The 27,437-nt window shown below is 53.2% G+C and overlaps 1 protein-coding gene across 1 annotated transcript in view; it reads left to right on the top strand.

Annotated features, from left to right (window-relative positions):
* The first annotated feature begins 2,855 nt into the window (after positions 1-2,855).
* Positions 2,856-27,437, top strand: part of TLN1 (talin 1) — a 44,721-nt gene continuing 20,139 nt past the window's right edge. The window contains exons 1-25 of the mRNA XM_058172560.1: positions 2,856-3,004; positions 12,253-12,416; positions 14,470-14,567; positions 15,206-15,335; positions 15,538-15,690; positions 15,783-15,925; positions 16,090-16,217; positions 16,387-16,447; positions 16,678-16,782; positions 16,959-17,114; positions 18,824-18,925; positions 19,128-19,204; positions 19,292-19,472; positions 19,762-19,875; positions 19,972-20,289; positions 20,921-21,019; positions 22,138-22,305; positions 25,000-25,294; positions 25,411-25,577; positions 25,844-25,972; positions 26,072-26,185; positions 26,299-26,412; positions 26,520-26,654; positions 26,909-27,037; positions 27,131-27,233. Coding sequence (XP_058028543.1) covers positions 12,287-12,416; positions 14,470-14,567; positions 15,206-15,335; positions 15,538-15,690; positions 15,783-15,925; positions 16,090-16,217; positions 16,387-16,447; positions 16,678-16,782; positions 16,959-17,114; positions 18,824-18,925; positions 19,128-19,204; positions 19,292-19,472; positions 19,762-19,875; positions 19,972-20,289; positions 20,921-21,019; positions 22,138-22,305; positions 25,000-25,294; positions 25,411-25,577; positions 25,844-25,972; positions 26,072-26,185; positions 26,299-26,412; positions 26,520-26,654; positions 26,909-27,037; positions 27,131-27,233 — 3,349 coding nt within the window. The 5' untranslated portion in view covers positions 2,856-3,004; positions 12,253-12,286. The remainder of the gene's footprint in view (positions 3,005-12,252; positions 12,417-14,469; positions 14,568-15,205; positions 15,336-15,537; positions 15,691-15,782; positions 15,926-16,089; positions 16,218-16,386; positions 16,448-16,677; positions 16,783-16,958; positions 17,115-18,823; positions 18,926-19,127; positions 19,205-19,291; positions 19,473-19,761; positions 19,876-19,971; positions 20,290-20,920; positions 21,020-22,137; positions 22,306-24,999; positions 25,295-25,410; positions 25,578-25,843; positions 25,973-26,071; positions 26,186-26,298; positions 26,413-26,519; positions 26,655-26,908; positions 27,038-27,130; positions 27,234-27,437) is intronic.

Genomic DNA, 27,437 nt, shown 5'->3' on the forward strand with positions numbered 1-27,437 from the left:
ACAAGGTTCCACCTTAGGCCCAGTACTCTTCAATACCTTTATAAACTACTTAGATGAGGGAATAATAATAATAATAATAATAATAATAATAATGATGATGATGATGATGATGATGATGATGATGATGATGATGATGATGATGATGTTTTAATTTGTATACCGCCATTCTCCCGAAGGACTCAGGGCGGTGAACAGGCAAATAAAATACAAACAGAAACATGCACAATAATTAAAACAACCCTTAAAAAACTGATTCAAATTTGCCAAAAAATTTAAAATAACATTACACCCCATAAGAATTACAAAAATTTAAAACCCGAAATTCAATTAAAAATTTAAAAAAATAATTAAAAAAAAAATAGAAGGGGAACTCACCAAACTTGCAGATGACACTAAGCTGGCAGGAATAGCTAACACCCTAGAACAGGGTCACTAACCTTTCGGACCTCAGGGACAGCTAACTTAACAATTTTAAATCCCGCGGACCACTAATATGATCTGCCTAATGACCGACTGGGTGGGCGTGGCTAGGTGGTCATGTGACTGGGTGAGTGTGACCAACTTGATGTCACTCATATCAAGGGGTGCCTCGCCGGCTTCTACTCACCCCTTCCCTCCCAGCCACTCCTCGCCTGCCCGCCTGCCCGGGCTCCTTAGGGCCCCAACAGGAAGCAGTTGTTGGAGCTAAGCAGCCACCATGAGAAAGAGTTGGCAAAACAGCTGTCTCAGTTCAAATTGGATCTGGCCGAGAAGGAGGCTCAGCAGAAGCACCTCACTGAGGACTAGGAGCATAGGCTTTCCAAGCAGAGGGAAAACCTGTGGGAGTGCAAGGCGAGGTACCGGCACCTGGAGGCTCAGCGGGCTGAGATGGTCAGCCAGTTCCAGGCCATGATGCAGCCCCACTGGAACAAGTCTCTGGTGGCTCAGACTGCTAAGACAGTCTGTTATTATCACAACTGCTTGCAATTACTGCAGGTTCAAGTCCCACCAGACCCAAGGTTGACTCAGCCTTCCATCCTTTATAAGGTAGGTAAAATGAGGACCCAGATTGTTGGGGGCAATAAGTTGACTTTGTATATAATATACAAATGGATGAAGACTATTGCTAACATAGTGTAAGCCGCCCTGAGTCTTCGGAGAAGGGCGGGATATAAATGCAAAAAAAAAAAAAAAAGTCCCTCCGGCTCTTCACCACTAGGCTCTTCCCTCCAGCCTTCACCCAAAGACCTGCACCAGGAGGCCGAAGCAAACCCCAAGTTGGAATTTCTGACCCCTCCAACCCACACAAAAAGACCCCAAAGAGAGAGACTCTCTGCAGCAATACAAGCGTTCATTGCACATATCTGGCCCAGGGGCCGTAGTTTGAGGACCCCTGATTTAGTGCAATATAAAAAATGCAAATAATTTTTCTGTGGATCACCAAAATTTTCTCATGGACCACCAGTGGTCCATGGAACACCAGTTGGTGACCACTGTTCTAAGGGACTATTTCTGATGTTGGAGATGTCAAGGGGCAATTGGTGCATTTAATCTTTGTCTTGAGGTTTCCCAGATTCATGGATATTTATTATTATTATTACACTTCTATGCCTCCCATTTTGCTGAGGCAACTCTAGGCAGCTTGTAATTATACAATTACATTATACAAAACATTAGATATACATTTAAAATTCAGTTAAAATTCAATTAACCAAGATGATGGGAACAAAATGCAGATGGGGAGGATCTGCCATGAAGGATTTTCAACACCTTGAATTGGACCTGGAAACAAACCGGCAACCGGTGCAGCTTGCGGGCGGTGCCACATAGGCCACCCAAGAACTGCTTTATGTTCTAGGTTCTTAATGTGATTTTGTCTTTGTAGGTTCGGATTTTCTTTCCCTGCAGGGCAGCATCAGCAACTAGAGGTTCTGAAGGTATTCAAGTCGACCCATGACAAACACCATTAGAGCCCCCAAAGACCCTCAGCTCTTCCCTGGTAGCATGTCGAGAGTCAGCCGACCGGCAACATCATTGACATCTTGCCTACCGGTATTTTTCCAGACTACTTCCTCCGGCATGACACAGGTCAATGCCTCTGCCGGGGCCTCCAAAGCAGCCTCCCACTGTAGCTGCTACTGCCTAAGGGAGGTGGCCGCCTGCTTTGAAGGGGCAGCCCAGAGAGACCCTGCCCAGGGCATCCTGCCCAGGTTCTTCACCTGCTTCCCCAAGGACATACACCAGCAGCACAGAAAGGGGGGGGGGAATGAGGCGCATTCCGATATTCTCCACTCAGCTAAAAGCAACAAAAGCGCAAAACTGAACCTCCAGAGCACCGCTTTGCAACCTTGGTCAGTTTAATTTAAATAAGAGCTGCGGTGGCACAGTCCTGAGAGTGCAGTACTGCAGGATACTTGTGCTGATCACCACCTGCCAGCTGTTTGACAGTTTGAATCTCACCAGGCTCAAGGTTGACTCAGCCTTCCATCCTTCCGAGGTCGGTAAAATGAGGAGCCAGATTGTTGGGGGCAAGAGGCTGACGCTATAAACCGGTTAGAGAGGGCTGGAAAGCACTTTGAAGCGGTATATAAGTCTAAGTGCTATTGCTATTAACATGGGTGGACTTCAACATCCAGGCTTAAAAGCAAACCAAGTTGGCCGAGGAATTCTGGGAGTTGAAGTAACGGAGCCTTTCTAAGACCAGGTTCGAAAGGCCACCGCGCGGAGGACTGTCCGGTCTACCGGGGAAAAAGCAGATTTGAGAGCTCCGCTCTCCCGGGCCGCCCACGAGAGCTCCGCCGCTTCCCTTCTCCCCTCAGCCCGAGGGCGCGCCCACGACGGCAAAGAGGCATTTCGGGAGCCTCGACTCAGCGGAGGGTAGGAGGGAGGTTCCCCCCGACGGCCCCGGGCATGCGCCCTGGCGGGGAGGCGCCTCTCGGGCGGGGCGGGCTCAGGCGGGAGGTGGGGCGGCCCTCCCCGCCCTCGCTCACAGCCCAGCGCCCGCCGCCGCCGCGTCGCCCCGCAGGTAGGAACCCGCCGCCGTCGCCGCCGCTCCCCCGGGAGGCCCAGCCAGCTGCGCGGCCGACGGGCGGGGAGTGGCGCCGCTCGGCCTTCGCGCTCGCCCGTCCGCCCTCTGGGAAGGGCCCGGAGCCCTTTGCAGGACGACCGCGAAGTGGCGAGCGCAGGGAGTCTCGGCCGGGCCTGCCTCCAACTCTCCCCCGGGTGGGATGGAGGTCTGGCGGCGGAGAAAGCCCCGGTGGGGACCCTCCGACTCTGCCTTCACCCCCCCTTCCTCGGTCGAGAGGGGAGGGTCCCGGGAGGGCAGCGGGGCCTTCGCTGCCCTCGGCCTCGGGGTGCCGTGCAGAGGAAGATCCCCGCGCTCGCTGCCTGCCCCGTGCAGCCCCCGAGAGTTTGGGGGCTCTCCTGTCTGAGCCGGCAGCGCTTTGCCCCGGGCCGACCCCCCCTCCACTCCCCTCTTGGCTGGACGGTCCAGCCACTCCGAGAGGGGCCTCCGGGAAAGTTGGCCTTCGGGCGGAAGGAAAGCGGAAAGGGGGAACTTCTGGCTTCTCCCACTCCCCCCACTCTTTCCTTTCCACTCTTTCCCACTCCCACTCTTCCCTCCACTCCCGGCTGCCCACTCTGCAGCTCTCGGAGCCCCCTCCCCGGCGGCAATCCCACCCCCGGGTCAGCCAGTCTACTTTGCAGGGTGGTGGTTGGCGCAGCAGAAGAGAGAACCTCGCCTGCTCCTTAAAATTCCAGGCGGGGAAAAGGCGGAGTTTCAATATTGAGCCGAATGTGAACAAAATAGTCCCTTTTATGGCGCTGTGCTTCGAAGGGTGGGGGTGGGGGCTGAGGGAGGGGCATTTCTCACTGGTGACGGGTCTTTGCATGAAGAGGTCTCTGTTAGATTTCTGAAATATTTTTTTCAAATAGAAGGGAATCTAGCTGCTGGGGGCAGAATTGTGGAGGCCTTGGTGCTCTCTGGAGTTTGGTTGCTTGCTAGCAGATATTTCATCAATGCCTGCAAGCAACCAGGGTGTATCAGAAATGCACTTTTTTTTAAAAAAAGAGCACTCTAGTAGGTTTATAGCACCAATTGTGTCTTGTGCAATGCGTACTCCAGAATTATCAGGCGAGTGTTTACAGGAAAAAATAAAACCACAAACTGCAGCAGGCTTTATCAAATGTTTTGGGCCATTTTTATCAAGATGACTGGGATTATTTTTAATTTACTGAAAATGGAGCTGTGAAATTTGGAGTAATCTGTTTCTCTGCAGTTACCTACTTTGTTTTACTGCTTTGCTCTTTGGCGGCTGCCAAGTTGATTTCCACTTTCTGTTCCTTTCTAAAGCTGCACTTCCTTGGTGGGGGCTGCTGATGCCATCCTGGCTTGCTTTGTGAGGGACTCTAGGAAACTCCTGGGAAGTCCCCCCCCCCCTCCCATGAAGCTCTATGGCCTTGGACTTCCTCTGGGCTTCTGCTTTTTGCTGGAGCTGAGAGCGAGGCAGCAGGTGTGCCCAAGGGGAGGCCTCTAGAGCATGCGGCCAACTTTTCTCCCACGTGGAAGTTATCTTGCAGTGCTCAGCTTGAAAGGGCACTGCCAGGTGTCACTGGGCATATCTCGGCATCTCCCTTGTTTCTTGTAGTTGCAGAAGTGAGACATCCCCCCACTGAATGCAAAGCCTTTGACTGCAGCTGTAACATTCACTCAGCAATGGCATATCCAGGACTTCCCCTACAACCTGGGTTAGATTGCTTGAAAGCTGCAAAGGGGCAGGAATCCCACAAGTGTGTCACAAATCATGCCTGAGGCTATAGAGGGACAGTGGTATGCTTGCCCAGGGTGGGGAGGGCGCCTCAGGGCATATCCAGGATTGTGGGGGACGGGTGCCCTTCACTTTCCTCATCTGACACAAGAAAAACCTAAGGCCCCCTCCCTGTCAGTTGTGCCATCTGCCAGTTCTTGGTGTTGTGGTTCTCTCTTCCTCCGAATAGAGGCCCTGAGCCTCCCCACCCTTGACTGCTGCTGCTGCTGCTGAGGCGGGGCCCTGAGGTGGCCAGGAATTCCATATTTGGTAGCAATCATTGTGGACTCTTTTGCCGTGGGAGGGGGACGCTTCCTACTCAGTTCCTCCTCCAGCTGGCTGGATTCTTCTGTCTCCACATTTGGGAGGGATGAGGCATAGCCAAGAGTGCCCTGCAGGGTTCAGGTTGGCGTGTCAAGTTGAAGGGCCCTCTTGAGTGCACGGCTTCTAAACATGATGGGCACAGAGAAGAAACCCGGTTCACATGGGCCATCTCTCTCCACTCCCTCTCCTGGTTTCTGGTTCAGGAAGAGCCAGGCTAAGGATGACCATCCCAGGATGACTTTTGAAGGGAGGGAGGGAGTCCAGAGCCTGTTCCTGGCTCTGTGGGAGGGAGTGCTTCCTCTTCCCCCCCCCTCTTTGGGGCACCTTGGAATGCTGGAAGGGGCATCCTCTTGCTGGGGACCTCTGGTGCCCCCTCTGCCTCTCACCCGTTTGCCCTTCTTCCCTTGTGCCGAGAGTGGGAGGGAGGAAGCTCTGGCGTCAGTGGAGCCTGTTGAGGCAGCCGTGAGCTGGATGGGCAGGAAGTGGACCTGTGGGCAGCTGACCAGGGACCATCCTGCAGGGGAGAGTCGGCCCTTCTATCCTGTGGAGTCAGGGAGCAGGCGAGGCTGCTTAGCACCTCCAGAGGTTTGTGTCAGGGGCTCCCTTCCATACCTGCCAGTGTGTCAAAGGCTGCAGATGTTGTGCTTCCGTTGGGAAGCCGGGGCTGGCTGGGCCTCAGGCGGCTGCTGCAGGGCAGAGTCAGGGAAAGTAGGCCCAGCTCAGAGAGGGTGGGGCTGTGATGGACCTCACGCCCAGGGAGGGAGGGGGCCAACTGACTTGGAATGGCATAGCAAGAAGGAGGGCAGGCGGTGCTGTGTGGGGAAGGGAAGGAGGAGAGCCCTGCCTGGGTGTCTGGAGGCCTGTCAACTCTAGCCCAGGCCGCAGAAGAGCAGTGGAAGCTGGGCGGGTGAGCTGTTTCCTGTTGCATTTCTCTTTTGCAGAGAGATGGCCCTGGGCCAGTGGGTGCGGGTAGGTGGGTGGCTGCTCCTTCCTTCCTTCCTTCCTGGGTGGCTCGGCTGGCCTCAGGTACCCCTGGCACAGCTGGATCTCCTTGCACTGGGGCTCTCGGAAGCCTTTGGCCCTGGCACAACCAGCTTCAGGTTTGCTTTGGCTATCTGGAGAGTGAAGAGGAGGAGGAGACCTTCCCCTTGCATGGCCTTTCAGCTGGAATGGGCTTTATCTTTTGAAACTTTCCGGCTTTGCCTTTCCAGGGTGGTGAAGCATAAGGTTAAAGGTGTCTGGTGGTTTTTGAGCAGGGAAGTTCAGGTCCACCATCTTCCCACAGACCACAGTGCCCTTCCTGTATCAAGGAGTCGTCCACCTATCCTTGTTCTGGACTTGGCTCCCCCCTTGCCTTCTGGGCCCCCGTTTCTATCTGCCCTGTTGCAGCCAAGAGCCGAGCCTGGCAGATTCCTTGTTTGGTGCCCCAAACTAAAATGCAGAGAAGGAACGCAACCAGGCCCAGTTCCTCTCTTCCTCCTCCTTCCTTATTTGTTCTTAGGCTGTTTCATTTTTCTGTAGAGACATTCAGCGCCCCAAATATTTTCAAGCCATTCGATGTTAAGGCTCTGCTTCCCCAGATGTTCATGGACTGAGGATGGAAGGATAAACCTGTAGCAAACACCTGGCATGGGGGCGGGATTTGGACTGCATTTTTTAATCGAGAACTTCACAGTAGTTAATGAGTTTATAAAAATCTTCAGGGTCAGTTCTAGAATTGAAACATGGTCGTGCAGTTCAGCTGACCTGCCTTTCCCAGTCTCTGGTCTAGTGTTGGCTTGGGTCCATCATGCACATTCCCCAATTGCTACTTCTGGTGATTCTGCTCTGCATAAGACACCCCCCACCCACCTGAGACTCCCCCAGAGAGTTTTTTCTGCTGGGGCTGAAAAATTGCTTGGCTTTGGTTGGTCCTGGGGTCCTACTGGGGAGAGGGTCATCACATCTGTGCCCCAATTCACACACAATTTAATTTTGAATGATGCTACCATCTTCCTTTTTGGCTTGGTACTTATCCAAGCTAGAAAGTTGGCAGCTCTTTTATTCCAGTTCCCGATTTCTGTGTTTTTGTCCTTCTGTCTGTAAGAGGAGGGAGAGATGGGGGGCCACCCCTGAACAAAAGTGTGGGGAAAGAAGGGCAGGGGTTCAAGGGGTGCTTGTCTCAGGGCAGTCAGGCACTCTGCTGCATGTCCATTAGTGCTCTTTTGAATGACCGCCTGCCTTTGCAACAAGCCGCACCAGAGGCTTGGCAAAGGCTTGCCGGACGCTGCTTCACTGTTTCTGAGAATGAGCTGAGAATGCCTGGGCCTATGGGTCCCCCAGACACCCCTCCCACCACCCCCTCCCCAAACATGTCTCCTGCAAAGGAAGATCTAGCTCTCTGGCAACCATGAGGTACTGGGACTTCATTGGGTTTGAAAACTGACCCAGAAAGTTTGCAGCTGCTTTCATTTTGACCCCTCCAGGTCCCGACAAGATGTGTAGGTTTAGGGGAAGATGCATGAGCCCTTTCTCCTCCAAACAGGATTCCCTGTGGCAAAGTGTTGCTGTTACCTGTCCAGGCACAGCATTTATCTGGGAAAATCAAGGGGGGGAAGGGGGGGGCGGGGTCAGACTCCTCTGTGTTCTTACCCAGCCCATTCTGCAGATACAACACAATTCTCTGGATTTGGCCAGACCAGCCCGATTCCTCCGGTCCCCAAGTAGTGGTTGAGGCTCAATTGACAGCTTCTGCTGTTTGCTAAAGGGGTTGATCTCCTGCACTTCCGTTTTAAGAAATTGGCTCACCACTCTTGCGTCCATGTGTGTGCGCGCGCACACACGCTCACACATACAGTGTCCAATGCAATTGACAATTCCCAGGCTGCATTAGAGGCGATTTAGAGCACAACAGGTGGCAGCAGCCTTTTTGCCAGGAAACGGGTGCAGCCACTGGCTATGCAAGAGGACAGGAGCTGTTCGTGACTCTGCCAAGGCCAGGGGAGGTTTCGGGGTGGGGGGGGCAGTCTAGGCCAACTTTTTCCCCAGAAAGTCTCCCATGATTGCCCTCCCTCTTGCTTCGCCAGATGACTGTCTGTGGATGCCCTAACCCTTCCATTTCCTAACCCTAACCCTTCCATTTCCTCCTGCATTGTCTGCCTTAGTTCTAGGACAGGCAGAATGGTGGCAACAGAATTCCTTACCAGGTATGGGGGTGGTAGCAGGAGGCAAACACATGCAGGTTTAAGCCCGAACTGGGGTGGGGAGGGGCTTTGGATTTTGTAATGAAGCTGGCAAGTGGTGCCATCTCTGTATTGAATGAGTCAATCTTGTTGCCTCAGAATGAAATGGGGGAAAGGTTTTGTGGGAGTTGGGGGGGTCCTCCCACCTTAGGAAGTCTTTTCTAGGATGCTGGAGCTCACAAAATGGGCCTTGGCTAGAGGTTAAGGACTATGGCAGCATCAAGAGTGTCGAACGAGAGAGAGGAGGCGTGAGAGGAAAAATAGGCTGTGATCCTGAACTTTGCCAACCTCTAACAGCGGTTCTCAACCTGTGGGTTGGGACCCCGTTGGGGGTCAAATGATGATTTGCCAGGGGTCACCTAAGACCATCGGAAATATGGGAAGTATACTTGCGAGTCGAAGAATCGCGCTCCAGTGGTTGACTCCACAAGCCAGCTGTAGGCTCTTCAAATCGCTAGCCGAATTCGGCTTCAGGCACGATGAATTAAAAAAGAGAGAAATCTTTGCTCTGATGTCTCCCTCTCAAGCAAGCTGCAATCACTCCCAATCGCTAGCCTAATCTGGCTTCAGGCGCGATAAACTTAATAGGGGAGGAGTCTCCGCTTTAATGCCTCTGTCCTCAAGGCAATCGCAAGCAGTTCAGATCGCTAGCCAATACGGCTTCAGGCGCGATAAATTCAAAACGAAAATAATTTTATGGTTGGGGTCGCCACATCGTGGGGAATTGTATTAAAGGGGTCGCCACATCGTGAGGAATTGTATTAAAGGAGTCGCAGCACTATAAAGGTTGAGAACCACTGCTCTAACAGATGGGTCACATTGTCCAGGAGGGCTGAGGAATGAAGAGGGGGCTCTCCTCCTGTCTTTCAGAGAAGGGTCTGGTCCTGTTGGCAGTTGGAAGGAAGGGTGGGGGTTGCGAGAAAAGGGAAGCCTAACCAAAGAACAGCTGGAGAATGTCTTCTGGGAACCGGAAAGGAAAGCACAGAAGTCGTCCTTCCCATTGGTTGCTGGCCCTGCTTCCTCTTTCAGAGGGGGGAGGGTGGGTGCTTAGGCAGAGGCCTGCCCCTCCTTCCTCCCCCCATGGACCACAGAGTCTCTGGCGTGCCTGGGGCTGAGCCAGCCAGGGGGAAGGTGGGGGCCTCCCCAGAACAGACGTCTTTGGGGCATGCTGAGAATGCAGCCCTGGAATGTCTCCCTGGCAGGCAGCATGTGGGGGGGACGACGCAGGGGGGAGTGCTTGCCTCCTAGGGGGAGGCCAGGGAGGACTCTGGGGCAGAGGCACTTGCCCCATTACCGGTTGCTTCTTGACAGCCCAGGAGTCTATATGAAGAAGGGAGGGCTCAGAGCCCCTCCCCACTCTTGAGAGATTGGCTTTGCCACCTGCTTTGGCCTTTCCCTCACATTGTTGGCCTACAATATTAACAAGATTACCACCACCCCCAGCTCCATTCCAGAGTGAGGCAGGTAGAGAATTTGCTGATTTCTGGGTTAAGTCGGGATTGAGGGACAGCATCCTGGAGCCCAGGGGTAAAGGCAGTGAAGCCCACTGAGACCAATTAGGAGCAGCAGAAATGGGCAGAGCCTCCATCAGCTTTCCTCCCAGGTGGTTCTGGAGCTACTAGGGTTCCTGGAGTCCCTTTGGGAGGGAGGATCAATTTTACCTGTGACTGCAAAGTGAGAAGTGGGGGGACTTGTGGCTGAGGAGGAGGAGCAGGGTTTGACCCATCTCTATAGCTTATGAGCATCCTGGGATGCCTGGTTCTGCTCCCCCCCCTCCTCAAATGCGACCTCCCTTGGCCAATGCGGAAAAGTCTGTCCTGCTGGCTGGGCTGGGCTGGGCTTGAGCTGCTGGTCCCCATTTGGGTGCAGAAAAGATGCCCTTGTGGCTGGGCTCTAACTTGGGCTGGGAGCTGCCCATCTCTGCTCAGGCGCCCTCACTGCTCCTGGATGCTTTGGGGTGAGAGGTGGCAGGGCATCTAAATTCACCTGATTGGTGGGTGCCATTGAGGGGAGGGGCCTTGAGGAGTGGGTGTGACCCACCCAAGCAGAAGTGGGGAGGGCTGGCCTTGGGGTCAGATGAGAGGAAAGGGGCTGCAGCTGCTGGGGCACAGATAGGAGAGTGTCGCCCTGTCCAGAAGCCGAAGCAGGTGGACTCCACACCCAAAGTCCCCCCCTGACAAAGACTGCAAAGGACTGGGCAGCTGGACAGGCAGAATCAGGTACCCAGAGGAGTCCCAGGGGGATGGGAGGAGGGCAGAGGAAGTGCTTGGTTGAAGAACAGAGCAGAAGCCCCTGCCTCCTCCAAGCCTGCAAGGGACCCTGCCAGCTGCCAGTCTGCCTCTGGCAGTGGCACAAAAGGCAGGCACATCAGAGATATCGGGGTGGGCCCAGCAGGCACTCGTCATAGCCACCCTCAGGTCTAAGGTCAAGACGGTCACTCTTCCCTGGAAACTGCTGCCAGCTGCATGGTTGGTCTGAGCTCTAGGGAAGCAGTGGGGTGTGATGAAAGGGTGTAAAGTGGCAGGGTGGGGTACAGCACAGTGTAGTGTTGGCACCAGTTTTCTAGCATGGGCTGCCTTCCTTGTTGGAGGAGTTCCTTTTCTCCTCCAGGAAGTGCATCCTCGGCTTTAAACCCAAGAGAGAGAACTCTCTCCCCTGCGCCCCCCCGTCTCATGAGGTAGCTTTGCCTGGGAGGGTCCTCTGCAGCCCCCTCATTACAGGCACCATCTTCACTTTGTGCCAGAGGCATTGGAGTCGCCTTCAACTGTGGAGGGGGGGGGGAAGGAGGCAATCGACGGGTGCCAGGCTGGGCCTTCTGGCTTCCTTCAGCGGTTTCCTCTCGCTGGCCATCTGGGCATAATCTGTCTCCTCCGGCCACCGGCCTTATCAGTTCAGCTCCACCAGGAGGGGCTTCCTCCTATGGGTATGATGTGGCACATCTTTGCCCACAGGCTCCTTCTGGGCCACACCCCCTTCCTGCTGCCCTGCCCTGGCGCAAGCCGCGCCTGCCTGGGCATGGGAGCTCCGCACTTCTCCAGGGTGGTGGCAGTAAAAGGGAAATTTCTTGTCATGGGGCAGCAACCTCCTGTTCTCATCTTCTTCTTTTTTTTAATAAAAAAGTTTTATTTCCATTTTCCAACAACCTATTCAATATACAATTTCTTATTCAATATTAATCATTAACTTTCATTCATTACTTATTCGGGCCTGCCCAGCTACCACTTCCTTCCTTAACAAACCTTTCCTCCTCCCTTCTCTACTTTCTTCTACTTTCTTCATCCTTCCTCTCCTTCACTTTTCTACTTCCTCTCCTCCTTCCCCACTCTTCTCTTCCACCCTTTCTAACCCTCTCTCTTTCCCCTTTCTTCTTCCTCTCCTTTCCCCCTCTTCTACCTCTCTCTTTCCTACCTACTTTCTTCCTTCACTCTCTCCTCTCCCTTTCCATTCCCTTCTAAAATGGCAGCTGAGCAGCCCCGATTTCATTTCAAATTATTTCTATTTCTTAATTACATATCTTCAATCATTCCTTCATTGATCCTTCATCTCCCCGCCTCTCCCCCCTTCCCCTCCCTCCCCCCACCCACCCCCCTCCTGTTCTCATCTTGACCGCTGCCCCCCTCCAGCAGCTGTGCCAGGGACCGGGGGGGGGGGAGGGGAGTTGGCACACATAGAGAATGCTTTTGGGATGTGCTATGGGATTGGGTAAGAAATTGCAGCCTCAGCTCCCCCCCCACCCCTCCTGAGGCTGTTGCTTTCTCCCTGTGGGAAAGGAAGGGCTCTGGGTTCCATGTGGAAGAGCCACCAGATGCTGAAGACCAGCTGCTTTGGGAACCAGACAGCTTGGGCCACCTATGTGGGCACCTAACTGTACCTCCCGTGGCACCAGGGAAGGGCTCCCTGCTCACCCCACTCTTCCTCAACAGGTGAAGCAGGAGAGGGCACATCTCAGGCACCACCATGGTGGCCTTATCGCTCAAGATAAGCATTGGCAACGTGGTGAAGACTATGCAGTTTGAGCCTTCCACTATGGTGTACGATGCCTGCCGCATCATCCGGGAACGGGTGCCAGAGGCGCAGATGGGGCAGCGTAAGTGGTCAGGCAGGCTTTCATTGGAGAAGGAGACTGGTCCCTATTTCCACCTTGTCCCTTGCTCATGTCCCTGTGGCTTGGGGGCATCACTGGCTAACCTCAAGCCCCCACCACCCACCCTGCCCTGGTCCAACCCCCTTCCTAATAATAATAATAATAATAATAATAATAATAATAATAATAATAATAATAATAATAATAATAATAATAATATTTTAATTTGTATACCGCCCTTCTCCCAAAGGACTCAGGGCGGTTTACAGCCAAGATAAAATACAATGGAAACACATACAATACTAAAAACAGGCGTTAAAAAACTTATTAAATTTGGCCCAATTTTAAAATACAATCAAACCCTATAAAATTAATAAAAATTAAAACCCATAAAATCAACTACAAAATTAAAATTCAAGCCAGTCCTGCGAGACGGAATAGATAAGTCTTAAGTTCGCAGCGAAAGGTCCGAAGGTCTGGTAGTTGTCGAAGTCCAGGGGGAAGTTCGTTCCACAGGGTAGGAGCCCCCACAGAGAAGGCCCTTCCCCTGGGGGCCGCCAGTCAACATTGCTTGGCTGACGGCACCCCAAGGAGTCCCTCTCTGTGAGAACGCACAGGTCGATGGGAGGTACAAGATGGCAGTAGACGGTCCCGTAAGTATCCCGGTCCTAAGCCATGGAGCGCTTTAAAGGTGGTAACCAATACCTTGAAGCGCACCCGGAAGACAACAGGCAGCCAGTGCAGTCTGCGCAGGATGGGTGTTACATGGGAGCTCCAAACCGCTCCCTCTATCACCCGCGCAGCCGCATTCTGGACTAACTGGAGCTTCCGGGTGCTCTTCAAGGGGAGCCCCATGTAGAGAGCATTGCAGTAATCCAAGCGAGAGGTAACAAGAGCATGAGTGACCGTGCATAGGGCATCCAGGTCAAGGAAGGGGCGCAACTGGCGAATCAGGCGGACCTGATAAAAAGCTCTCCTGTAGAAGGTCGTCAAGTGATCTTCAAAAGACAGCCGTTCATCCAGGAGAACGCCCAAGTTGCGCACCCTCTCCATCGGGGCCAATGACTCGCCCCCAACAGTCAGCTGTGGCTGCAGCTGACTGTACCGGGGTGCCGGCATCCACAGCCACTCCGTCTTGGAGGGATTAAGCTTGAGCCTGTTTCTCCCCATCCAGACCCGTACGGCTTCCAGGCACCAGGACAGCACTTCGACAGCTTCGTTGGGGTGGCCTGGGGTGGAAAAGTACAGCTGCGTATCATCAGTGTATAGTTGGTACCTCACCCCAAAACCACTGATGATCTCACCCAGCGGCTTCATATAGGAACAGGAGAGGCGAGAGAATCGACCCCTGCGGCACCCCACACGTGAGGCGCCTCGGGGTCAATCTCTGCCCCCCTGCCAACACCATCTGCGACCAGTCAGAGAGATAGGAGGAGAACCACCGATAAATGGTGCCTTCCACTCCCAAACCCCCCAGCCGGTGCAGCAGGATACCATGGTCGATGGTATCGAAAGCCGCTGAGAGATCTAATAGGACCAGGGCAGAGGAATAACCCCTGTCCCTGTCCCTCCAGAGATCATCAACCAGCACGACCAAAGCCGTCTCCGTACTGTATCCGGGTCGAAAGCCGGACTGGAATGGGTCTAGATAGACAGTTTCGTCCAGGTATTGGGATAATTGACGTGCCACCACACTCTCTACAACCTTCGCCACAAAGCGAAGGTTGGAGACCGGACGATAATTTCCTAAAACAGCTGGGTCCAGGGAAGGCTTCTTGAGGAGGGGTCTCACCACCGCCTCTTTTAAGGCAGCAGGAAAGACCCCCTCCAACAAAGAAGCCTCGTGTCACTTCCTGCGTGGCCAGTACCAACCAGGAGGGGCACGGGTCCAGTAAATGTGGTGGCATTCAACCTCCCCAACAACCTGTCCATGTCCTCAGGAGTCACAGGGTCAAAACTATCCCAAACAGTCTCAACAAGACGAGTCTCCGACCTCTCATCTGGATCTACCCAATTTTGATCCAACCCATCCCCATTCCTGCTGTTCTTTCTTCAGCCCACGACTTTGGCCTTTTTCTCTCGGATGAAGACCCCAAGAAGGGGATATGGTTGGAGGCCGGGAAGGCTCTGGACTACTACATGCTCCGCAATGGGGTGAGTGCTTCCCTTCGGGAGCCTTTCTGATCAGCCGAGCAAATTGGTAGAGGGTAAGGCTGGATGCCAGTTTTAGCCACAGCAGTTAATGAAGGGCTCTTAGCCTAGCATAATCCCCCCCCCCCAGGATAGGGTCCTGGTGGCCCCAAGCAAAGCCACTCCTCCAGAAATGCCCAGTAAAATTCCTCTGGGAACGACATTGATCCAAGTCCAGAGCCAGGTCTGCCGCTCCCTCTGGCTGGGCCAGCATTGGAGCCAGAGGCCTCTGCGTCTTCCCTGGGGCTGTAAGAGAGGCAGGGAGACAGGTACCTCCTGCCTATGGAGGGTCCTCTTGGTTGCTGCTGGTGGAGGAGAAGGCTGGGCCTAAGGACCTGACCTCTACACACAGACACACGCACCCCTCGGAGCTGGCTACTCAAGTAGGAGGAGGATGAGAGCATCTCCAGCATGGCCCAATCCGTTCAGCACAGGAGGAAGCTCTGGCTGAGGGTGCAGCAGGAGGAGCCCAAGAGGGACTGCCTTCGTGGCTCCCTCGTGCTCGCTTTTCCCCGCCCCATTGGTTATCCGTGCCCTCCCCCGCTCCAATTCAGACCCTGGCATTTCTTGACTTGCCCTGACCCCTAAATCTGGCTTTCCAGGACACCATGGAGTATAAGAAGAAGCAGCGGCCCCTGAAGATCCGTATGCTGGATGGAACGGTCAAGACGGTCATGGTGGATGATTCTAAGACAGTTACCGACATGCTCATGACCATTTGTGCCCGGATCGGTGAGCAGCCTGAAGAAGGTTGGGTTGACGAATGGGAGGGGGAGGAGTGAGGAGACAGTCTCTATTCTGTGGGTCCTTTCTCTCCCCCTTGGGCCAGGAGGGACAACTGTGTTAATAAAGCTGAGATGGGCTGCTGGGAGCTATGCCCATGGCCGTGGGCAGGGCGACCTTTGTCCCTAGCAAGGCTGCTTTGTGCCCCCAGGCATCACCAATTATGACGAGTACTCGCTGGTGCGGGAGATCCTGGAGGAGAAGAAGGAGGAGCAGACGGGCACGCTCCGAAAGGACAAGACCCTCCTGCGCGATGAGAAGAAGATGGAGAGGCTGAAGCAGAAGCTCCACACGGATGACGAGCGTATGTGAGCCGAGCCGAATGCTCAGGGGGAGGCGTGGGGGCGGGCGGAGGGGATCTTGGCGGCTCTCATCCTACCCTGCCTCCTTGTGCAGTGAACTGGCTGGATCACGGACGCACTTTGCGCGAACAGGGCATTGATAACAACGAGACGTTGCTCCTCCGGCGAAAGTTCTTCTACTCCGACCAGAACGTGGATTCCCGCGACCCAGTGCAGCTCAACCTCCTATATGTCCAGGTGCCTCTTGCTGCCCCTCTGCCGGGGCTTCTCCCTTCACTGTGGGCACCGGCACGGGACAATTTAGCCCGTCTGCGTGCAAAGGAGGCTGCTCGGGGAGGCCCGGCACTTCCAGGGAGGAGTGGTGCGGAGGGTCCGTGCTGATCTTGCTCCTCTGTCTTCAGGCCCGAGACGACATCCTGAATGGCTCCCACCCTGTCTCCTTTGACAAAGCCTGCGAGTTTGCTGGCTACCAGTGTCAGATCCAGTTTGGTCCTCACAATGAGCAGAAGCACAAGGCTGGGTTTCTGGAGTGAGTCTGCCTGTCTGTAGCTTGGGTCCAGGTCTCGCTGGGTCCTTTCCTTGGGCAGGTAGCAGAGTTTGCCCCTGCAGTCCCATCGGCTGGGCATTTGGCTCGAGGGCTGAACGGAACAGGGGAGTCCGGCCCATCTCTGACAGAGACCCTCTTTCCCCTTGTGCAGCTTGAAAGATTTTCTGCCAAAGGAGTACATCAAGCAGAAGGGGGAGCGGAAGATTTTCTTGGTAAGCAGAGGGGCTCTTGAAAGTGGAGGTTGTGGGCCACGTCCCTTCTGCCCCACTCTCCACTTTCGAAGGGCCTTGGAGGCCTGGCCAGCATGGGGAGACGGGGGTGGGGGAGAGAATCTGCAGGAGGAGGAGGGTGCAGAAGGGCTGGGAGAGCGATGGGGCAGGGAGGGGTTTTGTATTTGGGGGAAAGAGAATGCAGCCACCTGCTCTCCCTCCCCTCCCCCAAGGCCCACAAGAACTGTGGCAGCATGAGTGAGATTGAAGCCAAAGTACGGTATGTGAAACTTGCCCGCTCGCTCAAGACATACGGCGTCTCCTTCTTCCTGGTCAAAGTAAGCAATGCTCCTTCAGGCCCCCTTTTGCCCCCGCCTGGGAGAGCCTGCTCAGGGGCTCTGGGAGGGAGGAGGGAGGTTTCTGGCTCTGGCGGGCGGGGGAGGGGGCTGGCTGGAGCTTTCTGCTCAGAGCCGGAGAGGGGACACACCCTATGGCATGGGCACCTGCCTTGCAGGAAAAGATGAAGGGGAAGAACAAGCTGGTCCCCCGTCTCCTGGGCATCACCAAGGAGTGTGTGATGCGTGTGGACGAGAAGACCAAGGAGGTCATCCAGGAATGGAATCTGACCAACATCAAGCGCTGGGCAGCCTCGCCCAAGAGCTTCACCCTGGTAAGGGCTCCTCTCCATCCCCAAGAAAAAGGCCACAGAGATGAAAGGGCCCATTAAGGACTGACTGGGGAAGCCCCTCCCTCCCCTCCCCAAAAAGTCTGCAGGCGAAAGGCAGATCTGGAGGGGAGAGGCCACCCTGGGAGCCCCCTGACTTCTGGAGGAGGCAGAGTCTGCCTGGGCCCCCAACCACTTAGGGCTGTATAGGCCACTTCCCAGAGAACTGCTCTCTTTTTTTTATAAAAGTTTTTTTATTTTTCTTATACATATTATACATAATTATAAATGTACATTTTCTTATTCATAAATAATCATACATATCCTCTCTAAAGAAAGCACAAAAATAAAACTTTTTAATTATCTTTGGAGTTGCTCTTCTACCCTTTCTTTCCCTTCATTTTATCCCTCCCTTCTTCTCCTTTCCTACCTTCTTCCTCCTTCCTCATACCTCCTTCCCTTTCCTCTCCCCCACTCCTCTTCTTTTTCCCTCCTTTCTCACCTTCTCTCCTACTCTTATCCCCTAACTTATCTTCCTCTCCTTCTCCTTTCTTCCATCCCTCTCTCTCCTTCACCTCCTCTATCTTACCTTCTATTCCTCTTTCTTTCTTCTTTGTTGTATAATATTTCCCTTGTTTGGTATCCGAGCAACTCCAATCTTCTGATAATATATACTTTCTTTTCGATATCTTTTCTATTTTACCCAATCCATCATTTCATGGTTGTACATTTATATCTATAATCTTCTCTTCTTCATCCCCCGTCTTCCATCTATTTTGGCGATATCTGGGTTTCTATTTCTTCATTACCATTTTTCTCATTTCTTTTCCATTTATTAACATTGTTTATCTATTTATTGACTTTTATTTCTGTCTCTTTTCTAACCATACATAAAATCTTTCCCATGTCTTGAAATACACCGATTCCTCTTTATCTTTTATTCTTAAAGTTAATCTATTCATTTCCACACAATCTAAGATCTTTTTTATTACTTCACCTTCTGATGGGATTCTCTCTAACTTCCAATTTTGCGCAAATACAAGTCTTGCTGCTGTTATCCAGAGAACTGCCCTCTGAAACAGCTGTGGCATTCTGTGGTTGCCCTGCCCATGCTCTTCAACCCTGGCACTCTCGACTGGCAGACCTGCCATTAGGTGCCGCCTGGCGACCTTCTCCTATTTGGCCTCTGCCAAATAGCGTCGTTCCCTTAGCCACACCTGAAGCAGCCCCATGACAACCTTTTGTGTCGGGTTAAAGGGGTACCCCAGATGGGGGATCTTGTGGGTGGGATCCATCTGCTCTCACCCCAAGGCCCCCTCTTCTGGGGCTGATCTGTTCTAGGCCAGTTGACTGCAGCTGCTGGGGACAATGGCAAGCCCCCGCCTTCCAATCCCATTACCACCCCGAGAGACACCCCCCCAAGGGGTCATGGGGTGGTACTGGCTAGGCGGAATGGCTGAATCTGCTGGCCGCTCACCAGCAGCCTAGCCCCAGCAGCCTAGCCTTTCAGTCCCGCTGCTCCTGAGTGGCAGCAAGTGGGGCTTGTTTTGGCCAGCCCAGGAGTGGGGAGGGAGGCGGTCGTGGGGAGAGTCGTTGTTCTCTGGCTGCCACTTTCAGGAGCAGCAAAACCTTCAGCAGTTATGTCTTGGGGGGGGGCAGCAACCCCAGCCGGAACCCCCTCCCCTCCAGTGACTGCCTTGGCTTTGGGGTTGCAGGACTTTGGGGATTATCAGGACGGCTATTACTCTGTACAGACCACTGAAGGGGAGCAGATTGCCCAGCTCATCGCTGGGTATATTGACATCATCTTGAAGAAGGTGGGTCTCGGGTGGGTGGGGGTCTGGCCAAGAGGGTGTGACCAGGCCGAGAGGAAGGCTGGCTCCTGATCTGGATCAAGGGGTGCCCTGAGCCATAGCCTCACTCTAGGTGTGTGTCCCCTGGCTTGGTCTGTGTGGCTTCAGCTGCTGTCTCGGGGTCTGGCTCAGGGGAGAAGGGATGACCACTGCCTCTGCCTTGCAGAAAAAGAGCAAAGACCACTTTGGCTTGGAGGGAGACGAGGAATCCACCATGCTGGAGGACTCCGTGTCCCCCAAGAAGTAAGACCGGCTTTACCGGAGCGGGAGTGGGAGTCTGTTGGGGAGGGGGCAGTGGGGGCTGCGCCTCACCCCCTGCTTGCCTCCTAGGTCGACCCTTCTGCAGCAGCAGTTCAACCAGCTGAACAAAGCCGAGCACAGCTCCGTGGCCCTCCCAGTCATCATACGGCCGGGTGCCAGTGGGCCGGAGAACTTCCAGATGGGCACCATGCCCCAGGCCCAGCAGCAGGTCACGAGTGGGCAGATGCATCGGGGGCACATGCCCCCTCTGGTAAGGGTCCCATGCTTTAGGCTGGACTCTGGACCTCCTAGATGGCCTCAGCGTCAGCCACTGCATCCCCTGGATCCCCTGCTGCTCAGGCACGGTCTTGGGACTCCCGCTGCCCTCCAAAGCTTGGTGCCCCTTCCTGAAGTCACCTCTGATTCTTGGGAAACAGGGAGGCAGCCCCACATTTGCCCTGCTTGCCCAGCCCTCCTGCTGCTGCTGCTGCTGCTGCTGTTGAGGTGGGATGGTTAGGGGGGTATTGGCTCATCCGACTTCCTTCTGCTATGCCCTGCAGACGTCGGCTCAGCAGGCCCTCACGGGTACCCTCAACTCCAGCCTGCAAGCTGTGAAAGCTGCACAGTCCAGCCTGGATGACTTCGAGACCCTCCCGCCCCTGGGCCAAGATGCGGTGAGAGGGCCAGGAAGGAAGGAGGCTGGGTGTCCCCCTGGAGAGTCCCCTCCTGGGGCCGAACCCCTGGGATGATGCCTGTTTCTCCACTTGTAGGCCTCCAAGGCCTGGCGAAAGAACAAGATGGACGAGTCAAAGCACGAAATCCACTCCCAAGTCGATGCCATCACCGCAGGCACGGCTTCAGTGGTCAACCTGACCGCCGGTGATCCGGCAGAAACAGACTACACAGCCGTGGGCTGCGCCGTTACTACCATCTCCTCCAACCTGACCGAGATGTCCAAGGGGGTGAAGCTGCTGGCGGCACTAATGGAGGACGAGGGCGGCAATGGGCGGCAGCTCCTTCATGCCGCTAAAAATCTGGCTGGGGCTGTCTCAGAACTGTTAAAGACAGCCCAGCCATCCAGCGCTGAGGTCAGCAACGAAGGGAATGGCCCGGAACCTGCTCTAAAGGGGTGGGGGGAAGTTGACTTGGGACACTGGACCTAGGAGAGCCAGGGTGGGGTAGGAGCCGGTGGGAGGGGGAGGGGGCTGAAGGTTCCCATCCCCCTTGGCAGTGGAATCTGTTTGGGGGTCTTTGGCCTGATCCCTCCTTTGCACCCCAACCCAACTCACAGGGTTGTTGTGCAATAAATGGAGGTGGAGGGAACGCTGTGACTGCTGCTTTGAGCTCCCATGCAAAAAGAACATCAAAGGAGCAGGTGAACTCGGCACCTGCCTGATTCCAGCAGTGCAATTCTACTTCTGGTCCTGCTGGGACAAGCAGCGGTGGGGAGTGGAAACATTGCCCACCTTGAGACCTAGAGTCAGTTTCCTGACAGCAGTGCTGGCTCAGGGGCTCCTGGGCTGGTCTTGGAGGTTTCCTGGTGGGGCTTTTGTCTCAGGGTGCCCTGACTCCTGCAGCAGCTACTTTCCTAATCCTGGGGGATAGAGTGACTCTTGTCATCGACAGTCCAGAGGGTGCACAGTGGCAGCCTGCCCTTCTCGGGCACATGACCAGACCGAGGACCAGGCACTGACATGCGCCCTGCTTTCTTACTTCCAGCCACGGCAGAATCTGTTGCAGGCAGCTGGCGCGGTGGGACAGACCAGTGGAGAATTGCTGCAGGAGATTGGCGAGAGTGACACGGATCCCCATTTCCAGGTGAGGGGTCTGCCGAGAGCAGATTGGTCTCACCCTGCCACCCCAAAGAGATTGGACCGGCTCAGCAGTGGCTGAATGACATTCGGGGGGACTACAGAGAAGTATTTAGGTGGCGAGACTGGGAGAAAAGTCAGTGGGACTAAGGGGCAATAGCGGGCCCTTCTGATCCCCAAAGGGGTGCCCACAAAGGAAGCCAAGACTACCAGGCCCACAGGGTCTGGGGTCACAGACTAATGAGTTTGCTCCACCCCAGCAAGGACTCCCTGAGAGTCGGCAGTCAGTTGGCGGTGCAGAGCGAGCTTTCCCTGCCGGGTGGGCTCCAACCATCTGCTGGGAGGGTCCGAAACTGAGGTTTGTGCCTTGAGTTGGTGGGGACTGGGGTGGGGATTCAGTGAGGTCTGATAGCCTGGAAAGTGACTCCACAATGGGCAACCAAGGTTCGTGGGCTTGGCATAATCTCTCTCTCAAGTTGTGGATGTTCACATACAGATTGTGGAGAGCCGGCGCCTCCTGACCCTGTCTGCCCCCGATGCCAAGACGGTAAAAGGGCCCAAGCTGGTCTGCAGCTGTGCTCCTTGCACAGCCCCTGCTCTTGCCAACCCGTCCCCAATCGGTGTGCTTGGCGGAGGGGTTTCTGCAAAGCTTTCTCTCTGCCGGGCTCTTCAAAGCCGCTTTCTGGCTAGGCTCTGTCGCTGCCAATCCCCACCGTCTAATTTGAAAGCCCCTCGTAAAGGATCCCCCATTTGATCTCCTTTTCTCAGGGGTGACCTGGCACTTTCTGAACACCCAGAGATATAGGGTCCCTTCTAGATGTGGGGAGTTTCAGCTGGCCAGAAAAAGAGAGGCTGGGGGGCGGGCAGGTTTACAAACTGGCACAAGGGGGTGCTCGGCCCTGGCAGCCCCTTCTGCTCTCCCAGCCCCCAAGCTGTGACTGCTTGGGCTTGGTGATGGGCTTGGTGTGTGGCAGTCTGCGCCTGAGATTGAATTGCTCTGGTGGTGAAGGTTCCTGCTTGGGCAGGCTGGCAGCGGAAGCATACCCACCTCCAGGCAGGGGCCCTGGGGGGAGGAAGTGGAGACCCTGCGCTGGACGTGGCCTGATGTGGCCCTTACTTCCCCAGGATGTGCTGATGCAGCTCGCCAAGGCAGTGGCCAGTGCGGCAGCCGCTTTGGTTTTAAAGGCCAAGAACGTGGCCCAGAAGACCGAGGACTCGGTGCTGCAGACGCAGGTGATCGCTGCGGCCACACAGTGTGCCCTCTCCACTTCCCAGCTGGTGGCCTGCACCAAGGTGGGTCCTTCTTGCCTGGGATTTGGCTGGTCAGCAGCACAGCCTCTGTCGGGGGACCTGGGGGGGGCTCTCCTTTTTTTTTTATGAAAAAGTTTTTTACATACATGTCCAATAACATATTTAATGTACAGTCATATATAATTAGTTGGGCTTGCCCAGTCATCACCCCCTCCTTTTAACTTTCTTCCATCTTCTACCTTCTTCTACTTTCCACACCTTCCTCCCCTTCTCTTATCTACATCCTCTCCTCCCTCCCCCCTACACCTTCCTTCTCCTCCTCCCTCTTTTTTCCTCTTCTCCTCTTTCCTACCTCCTACTCTCTTCTCCTTTCTCCCTCCCCACCATTCTGAAATGTAGCTGGGCAGACCCGACCCTCCATTAATTATATTTATACATCTTCAATAATCCCTGTACATTAACCATCATTCCATTTTCTACCCTCATCCCCCCCTTAATTCCCCTCCCCCTTACCCCCCCAAGACTTTCCAGAACAAAATGTGGGGTATCAAAACTAACAATCATAATCCAAAATAAATCTTAAATTATAATCTCTAGTCACTCCACACATCATCACACTCTCAATTCCCCTCTCCTTTAAAAATATATCTAATACAAAACAATTCCTAAATTTACTCATATGCTATTTGATATTTTTTTATCTGATACTTATTTTGAATATAATCAATCCACATTTTCCATTCTAAAATATATTTTTCTTGTGTATAGTCTTTCAAATAAGCAGAAATTTTTGCCATTTCTGCCAGATTTGATACTTTAAGTGTCCATTCTTCAATTGTAGGTAGTTCTTCTTTCTTCCAATATTGAGCAATCAAAAGTCTTGCGGCTGTTATTAAGTTCAAAATCAGTTTAGTCTCTATAGCTGTACAATCCATAATTATTCCTAGTAAAAAGAACTGCGGAGTAAACTTAATCTTCTTTTTCAAAATATTCTGCATAATCCACCATACTTTAATCCAAAATGCTTTAACTTTTTTACAAGTCCACCATATATGGTAATAAGTGGCATCTTCACAATCACATCTCCAACATTTAGCCTGTACATTAGGATACATACATGACAACTTTTTTGGGGTCTAAGTGCCATCTATAAAACATCTTATAAAAATTTCCTCTCATATTTTGCGCTTGTGTAAATTTAACATTCCTCACCCAAATTCTTTCCCAAGTTTCCAACATTATTGGTTGTTGAAAATTTTGTGCCCACTTAATCATACAGTCCTTAACCAATTCAGAGTCTATTTCTACTAATACATTATAGAACCTCTTAATATGCTGTTGACCTTGATCTTTCATTTGTTTTAGCAAATTATCCTCAGTTTGCTTAATACCTATTTTTTGATCTAATTTCCATCTAGCTTGTAATTGTCCATATTGAAACCATTTATAATTTTTCCCTTCTTCCCCCATCTTTTCTCTGGATTTTAATTGTAATTCCCCCTTTTCCATACAAAGAAGTTCTTTATAAGTAACTACTTCCATCTTTTGATATATATTTATATTTTCTATCATGTGTCTCGGGATTGCCCATATTGGAATCTTTCCATCTAATTTATATTGATATTTCCCCCAGACCCTCAATAATGCATTTCTAATTATGTTACTTTTAAATGTCAATTTTCTTATCATATAATAAATAAGCATGCCACCCGTACAACAAACCATAATCTTCTATATTCAAAACTCTTTCCTCAGTTAAATTAATCCAATCAGTAATTAATGATAAGACAACTGCTTCATAATACAATTTTAAATTAGGCATTTTAAGACACCCCCCCTTTCCCTTGTATCCTGCATTATTTTTTATTCTTGGTTTTTTGCCCATCCATACAAAATTATTAACCCCTTTTTGCCATTCCTGTAATTTGGTATTGTTCTTAAGTACCGGTATGATTTGGAACAAAAATAGAAACCTGGGCAAAACATTCATTTTTATAGCTGCTATTCTTCCCAGCAAAGATAATTGTAACTTCCTCCAATTCTCCATTTCTTTCCATACCTTCTGCCACAATACCTCATAATTATTTTTATATAATTTCACATTTGAAGCTGTAATATATATTCCTAAATATTTAACCTTTTTAACGATTTCAAAACCTGTAGTTCTTTCTAACTCTTCTTTTTGTTGTATATTCATATTTTTAGTTATCATCTTTGTCTTTTGCTGATTCACCTTAAATCCAGATACTTTACCATACTGATCAATTATTTCTTTTAAACCAATAGCTGAGTATATTGGTTGAGATACAGTAACATCCAAGTCATCTGCAAAGGCTCTTAATCTATAATCTTGATGTTTAATTCTAATTCCCTTTATTCGATGTGAACCACGTATTTTATTCAAAAGAATTTCTAAAGTTAAAATAAAAAGTAATGGGGAATCTCGTCCCTTTCCCAATTTTAAAAGTTTCTGTTAACCCACCATTTACTATTATTTGTGCTGTTTGCTTCTGATATATTGCTTTAATTGCATGGATAAAATACTCCCCAGATTGCCTTTTTTCTATTATTTTAAACAAAAACTGCCAATCCAATCTATCAAAGGCTTTTTCAGCATCCAAAAAAAAGAAGGTCCTCTCCCTTCTTGCCTGGGCCCAGAGGCCCTCTTCCTTTCTCTGCTGGATGATGGCCAGAGAGCCCTCTCCTAACCTGTGCACCTTGCTCCTTCTTTGGCAGGTGGTCGCTCCCACCATCAGCTCCCCCGTCTGCCAGGAACAACTGATCGAGGCTGGGAAGCTGGTGGCCAAGTCAGTGGAAGGCTGTGTGGACGCCTCCCAGGCAGCCACCTCTGACGAGCAGCTGCTGAAGCAGGTGGGGGTGGCCGCCACCGCAGTGACTCAGGCGCTGAATGACCTGCTGGAGCACATCAAGCAGCATGCCACAGGTGGACAGCCTGTTGGGCGCTACGACCAGGCCACTGACACCATCCTCAACGTCACTGAGAACATCTTCAGCTCCATGGGCGACGCTGGTGAGGAACGCCGCTTGGGAGGCTGCCCTGTCTGCAAAGCCCCAGAGTTGCAAGAGGATGCCAGCCGTGATTGCTGGACCACCCCTCACGGGCTCTCGTTGCTTTCTGCTCCCCAGGTGAAATGGTTCGTCAGGCTCGCATCCTGGCCCAGGCGACGTCTGACCTGGTGAACGCCATCAAGGCTGATGCGGAGGGGGAGACCGACCTGGAAAACTCACGGAAATTGCTGAGTGCCGCCAAGATCCTGGCAGATGCTACAGCCAAGATGGTGGAAGCAGCAAAGGTCTGCACGGAGAAGAGTGTTGGGGCATTTAGATCGGCGATGCCTGTTTGGATCTATGGCCAAAGCTGGACAATGCAGAAAATGGCCCTCTCCCCTGGGCAAGCAGTGCCAGGCAAAGGCACGCTCTGGCAGGCAGCTTGCAGGCGAGTGGGCCCTGCCAGAGCCCATCCTTGCAGGTGGCTGTTTATTAGAGCTGCCCCTTCCGGATGGAGCAGAGGAATTTGGGGATGAGCTTGTTCCTGACCGGCCTCCGTCCTTCCTGCCAGGGGGCTGCGGCCCACCCAGACAGTGAGGAGCAGCAGCAGCGGCTGCGGGAAGCGGCTGAGGGGCTCCGCATGGCTACCAATGCAGCAGCCCAGAACGCTATCAAGAAGAAGCTGGTGCATCGGCTAGAGGTCAGTTTTGGGAAAGGGCAAGGCTCTCTGCTTTTGTTCTTCCTGGCCAGCTCTTTCTGACTCGGAAAGTGAGGGTCTCACCTGGATCTTTCTGTTCAGCATGCAGCCAAGCAAGCCGCTGCAGCTGCCACGCAGATGATTGCTGCTGCCCAGCACAGTGCCGGGGGGAGCAAGAACCCTTCCGCCCAGCAGCAGCTTGTGCAGAGCTGCAAGGTAAGCTGGAAGGTGGGGGCAAACCCTATCCTCGAAGCTCCCTCTGATTCCCTCCACCAGTAGGACAGGGTGGGCCTGCAGCCGAGACGTCCTCCCCTCTTCTCTCCTGGCAGGTGGTGGCTGATCAGATCCCGATGCTGGTGCAGGGAGTCCGTGGCAGCCAGTCGCAGCCGGACAGCCCCAGTGCCCAGCTAGCCCTCATTGCTGCCAGCCAGAACTTCCTGCAGGTGAGCAGACGCTCTGGCCCGGCCAGGGGCTAGCAGAGGGTTTATGGCACATGCTTGGCAAGCCTGGCCACTGCATGTGACACCTACCTGTCCTCTTTCCATTGTAGCCTGGTGGGAAGATGGTGGCTGCCGCCAAGGCTACGGTGCCCACTGTCTTGGATCAGGCCTCTGCCATGCAGCTCAGCCAGTGCGCTAAGAACCTGGCGGCTGCTCTTGCTGAACTCCGCACAGCAGCACAGAAGGTCAGCAACTTTGTTTGTGGAGCTCTGGGTATCACCCCCCTGGTGGGGGCGGGAGGGGGCAGGAGCACAGGGGAGACACCTCACTTTGTCTGGGAGACTGCTTGTGCCAGGCCTGGCTGAGCCTGGCCTCTTTCCCAAGGTGGGGGTGTGGCTTCCCTTTTGTCAGGAAAATGTGGAACCCCTGGCCTTGGCAGGAAGTCCCCCTGGGGGGCAGTGTGTGCAGGTGACCAGGATGGTTCCCCTGTTCCCTCCAGGCTCAGGAGGCCTGTGGCCCACTGGAGATTGACTCGGCCCTCAGCCTGGTGCAGAGCCTGGAGAGAGACTTGCAGGAGGCCAAGGTGGCTGCACGGGATGGCAAACTGAAGCCCCTTCCAGGGGAGACGGTACGTTGGGCAGTGGGATTCAGGGAAGCTGTGGGGGGGGGAGGTGGCCTCTGGGGGCTCCGGGCCCTTCCTGACAGCCTGTCTGTGCTGCAGATGGAGAAATGTGCCCAGGACCTGGGCAATAGCACCAAGGCAGTCAGCTCTGCCATTGCTCACCTGCTGGGAGAAGTTGCCCAGGGCAACGAGAACTACACAGGTACCTGGTTCTGCAGGGATTGTGACAATTGCAGATACAATTGTGGCTGGAGGGATGAGTGTTTGTGAGTGGCCTACCATGTCTGGCCTGTCCTCCCCTGCCTGGCCTGAGAGGTTCAGGGGCTCATTTTGCTCTACAGCTGCCCCCCAGCTGATGGGGGCAAGGCCCTTGAGATGCGCCAGCCCAGCCGGGTTTGCCTTTCTT

This window comes from Ahaetulla prasina, chromosome 2 (assembly GCF_028640845.1).
Source record: "Ahaetulla prasina isolate Xishuangbanna chromosome 2, ASM2864084v1, whole genome shotgun sequence".
Classification (NCBI taxonomy): Eukaryota; Metazoa; Chordata; class Lepidosauria; order Squamata; family Colubridae; genus Ahaetulla; species Ahaetulla prasina.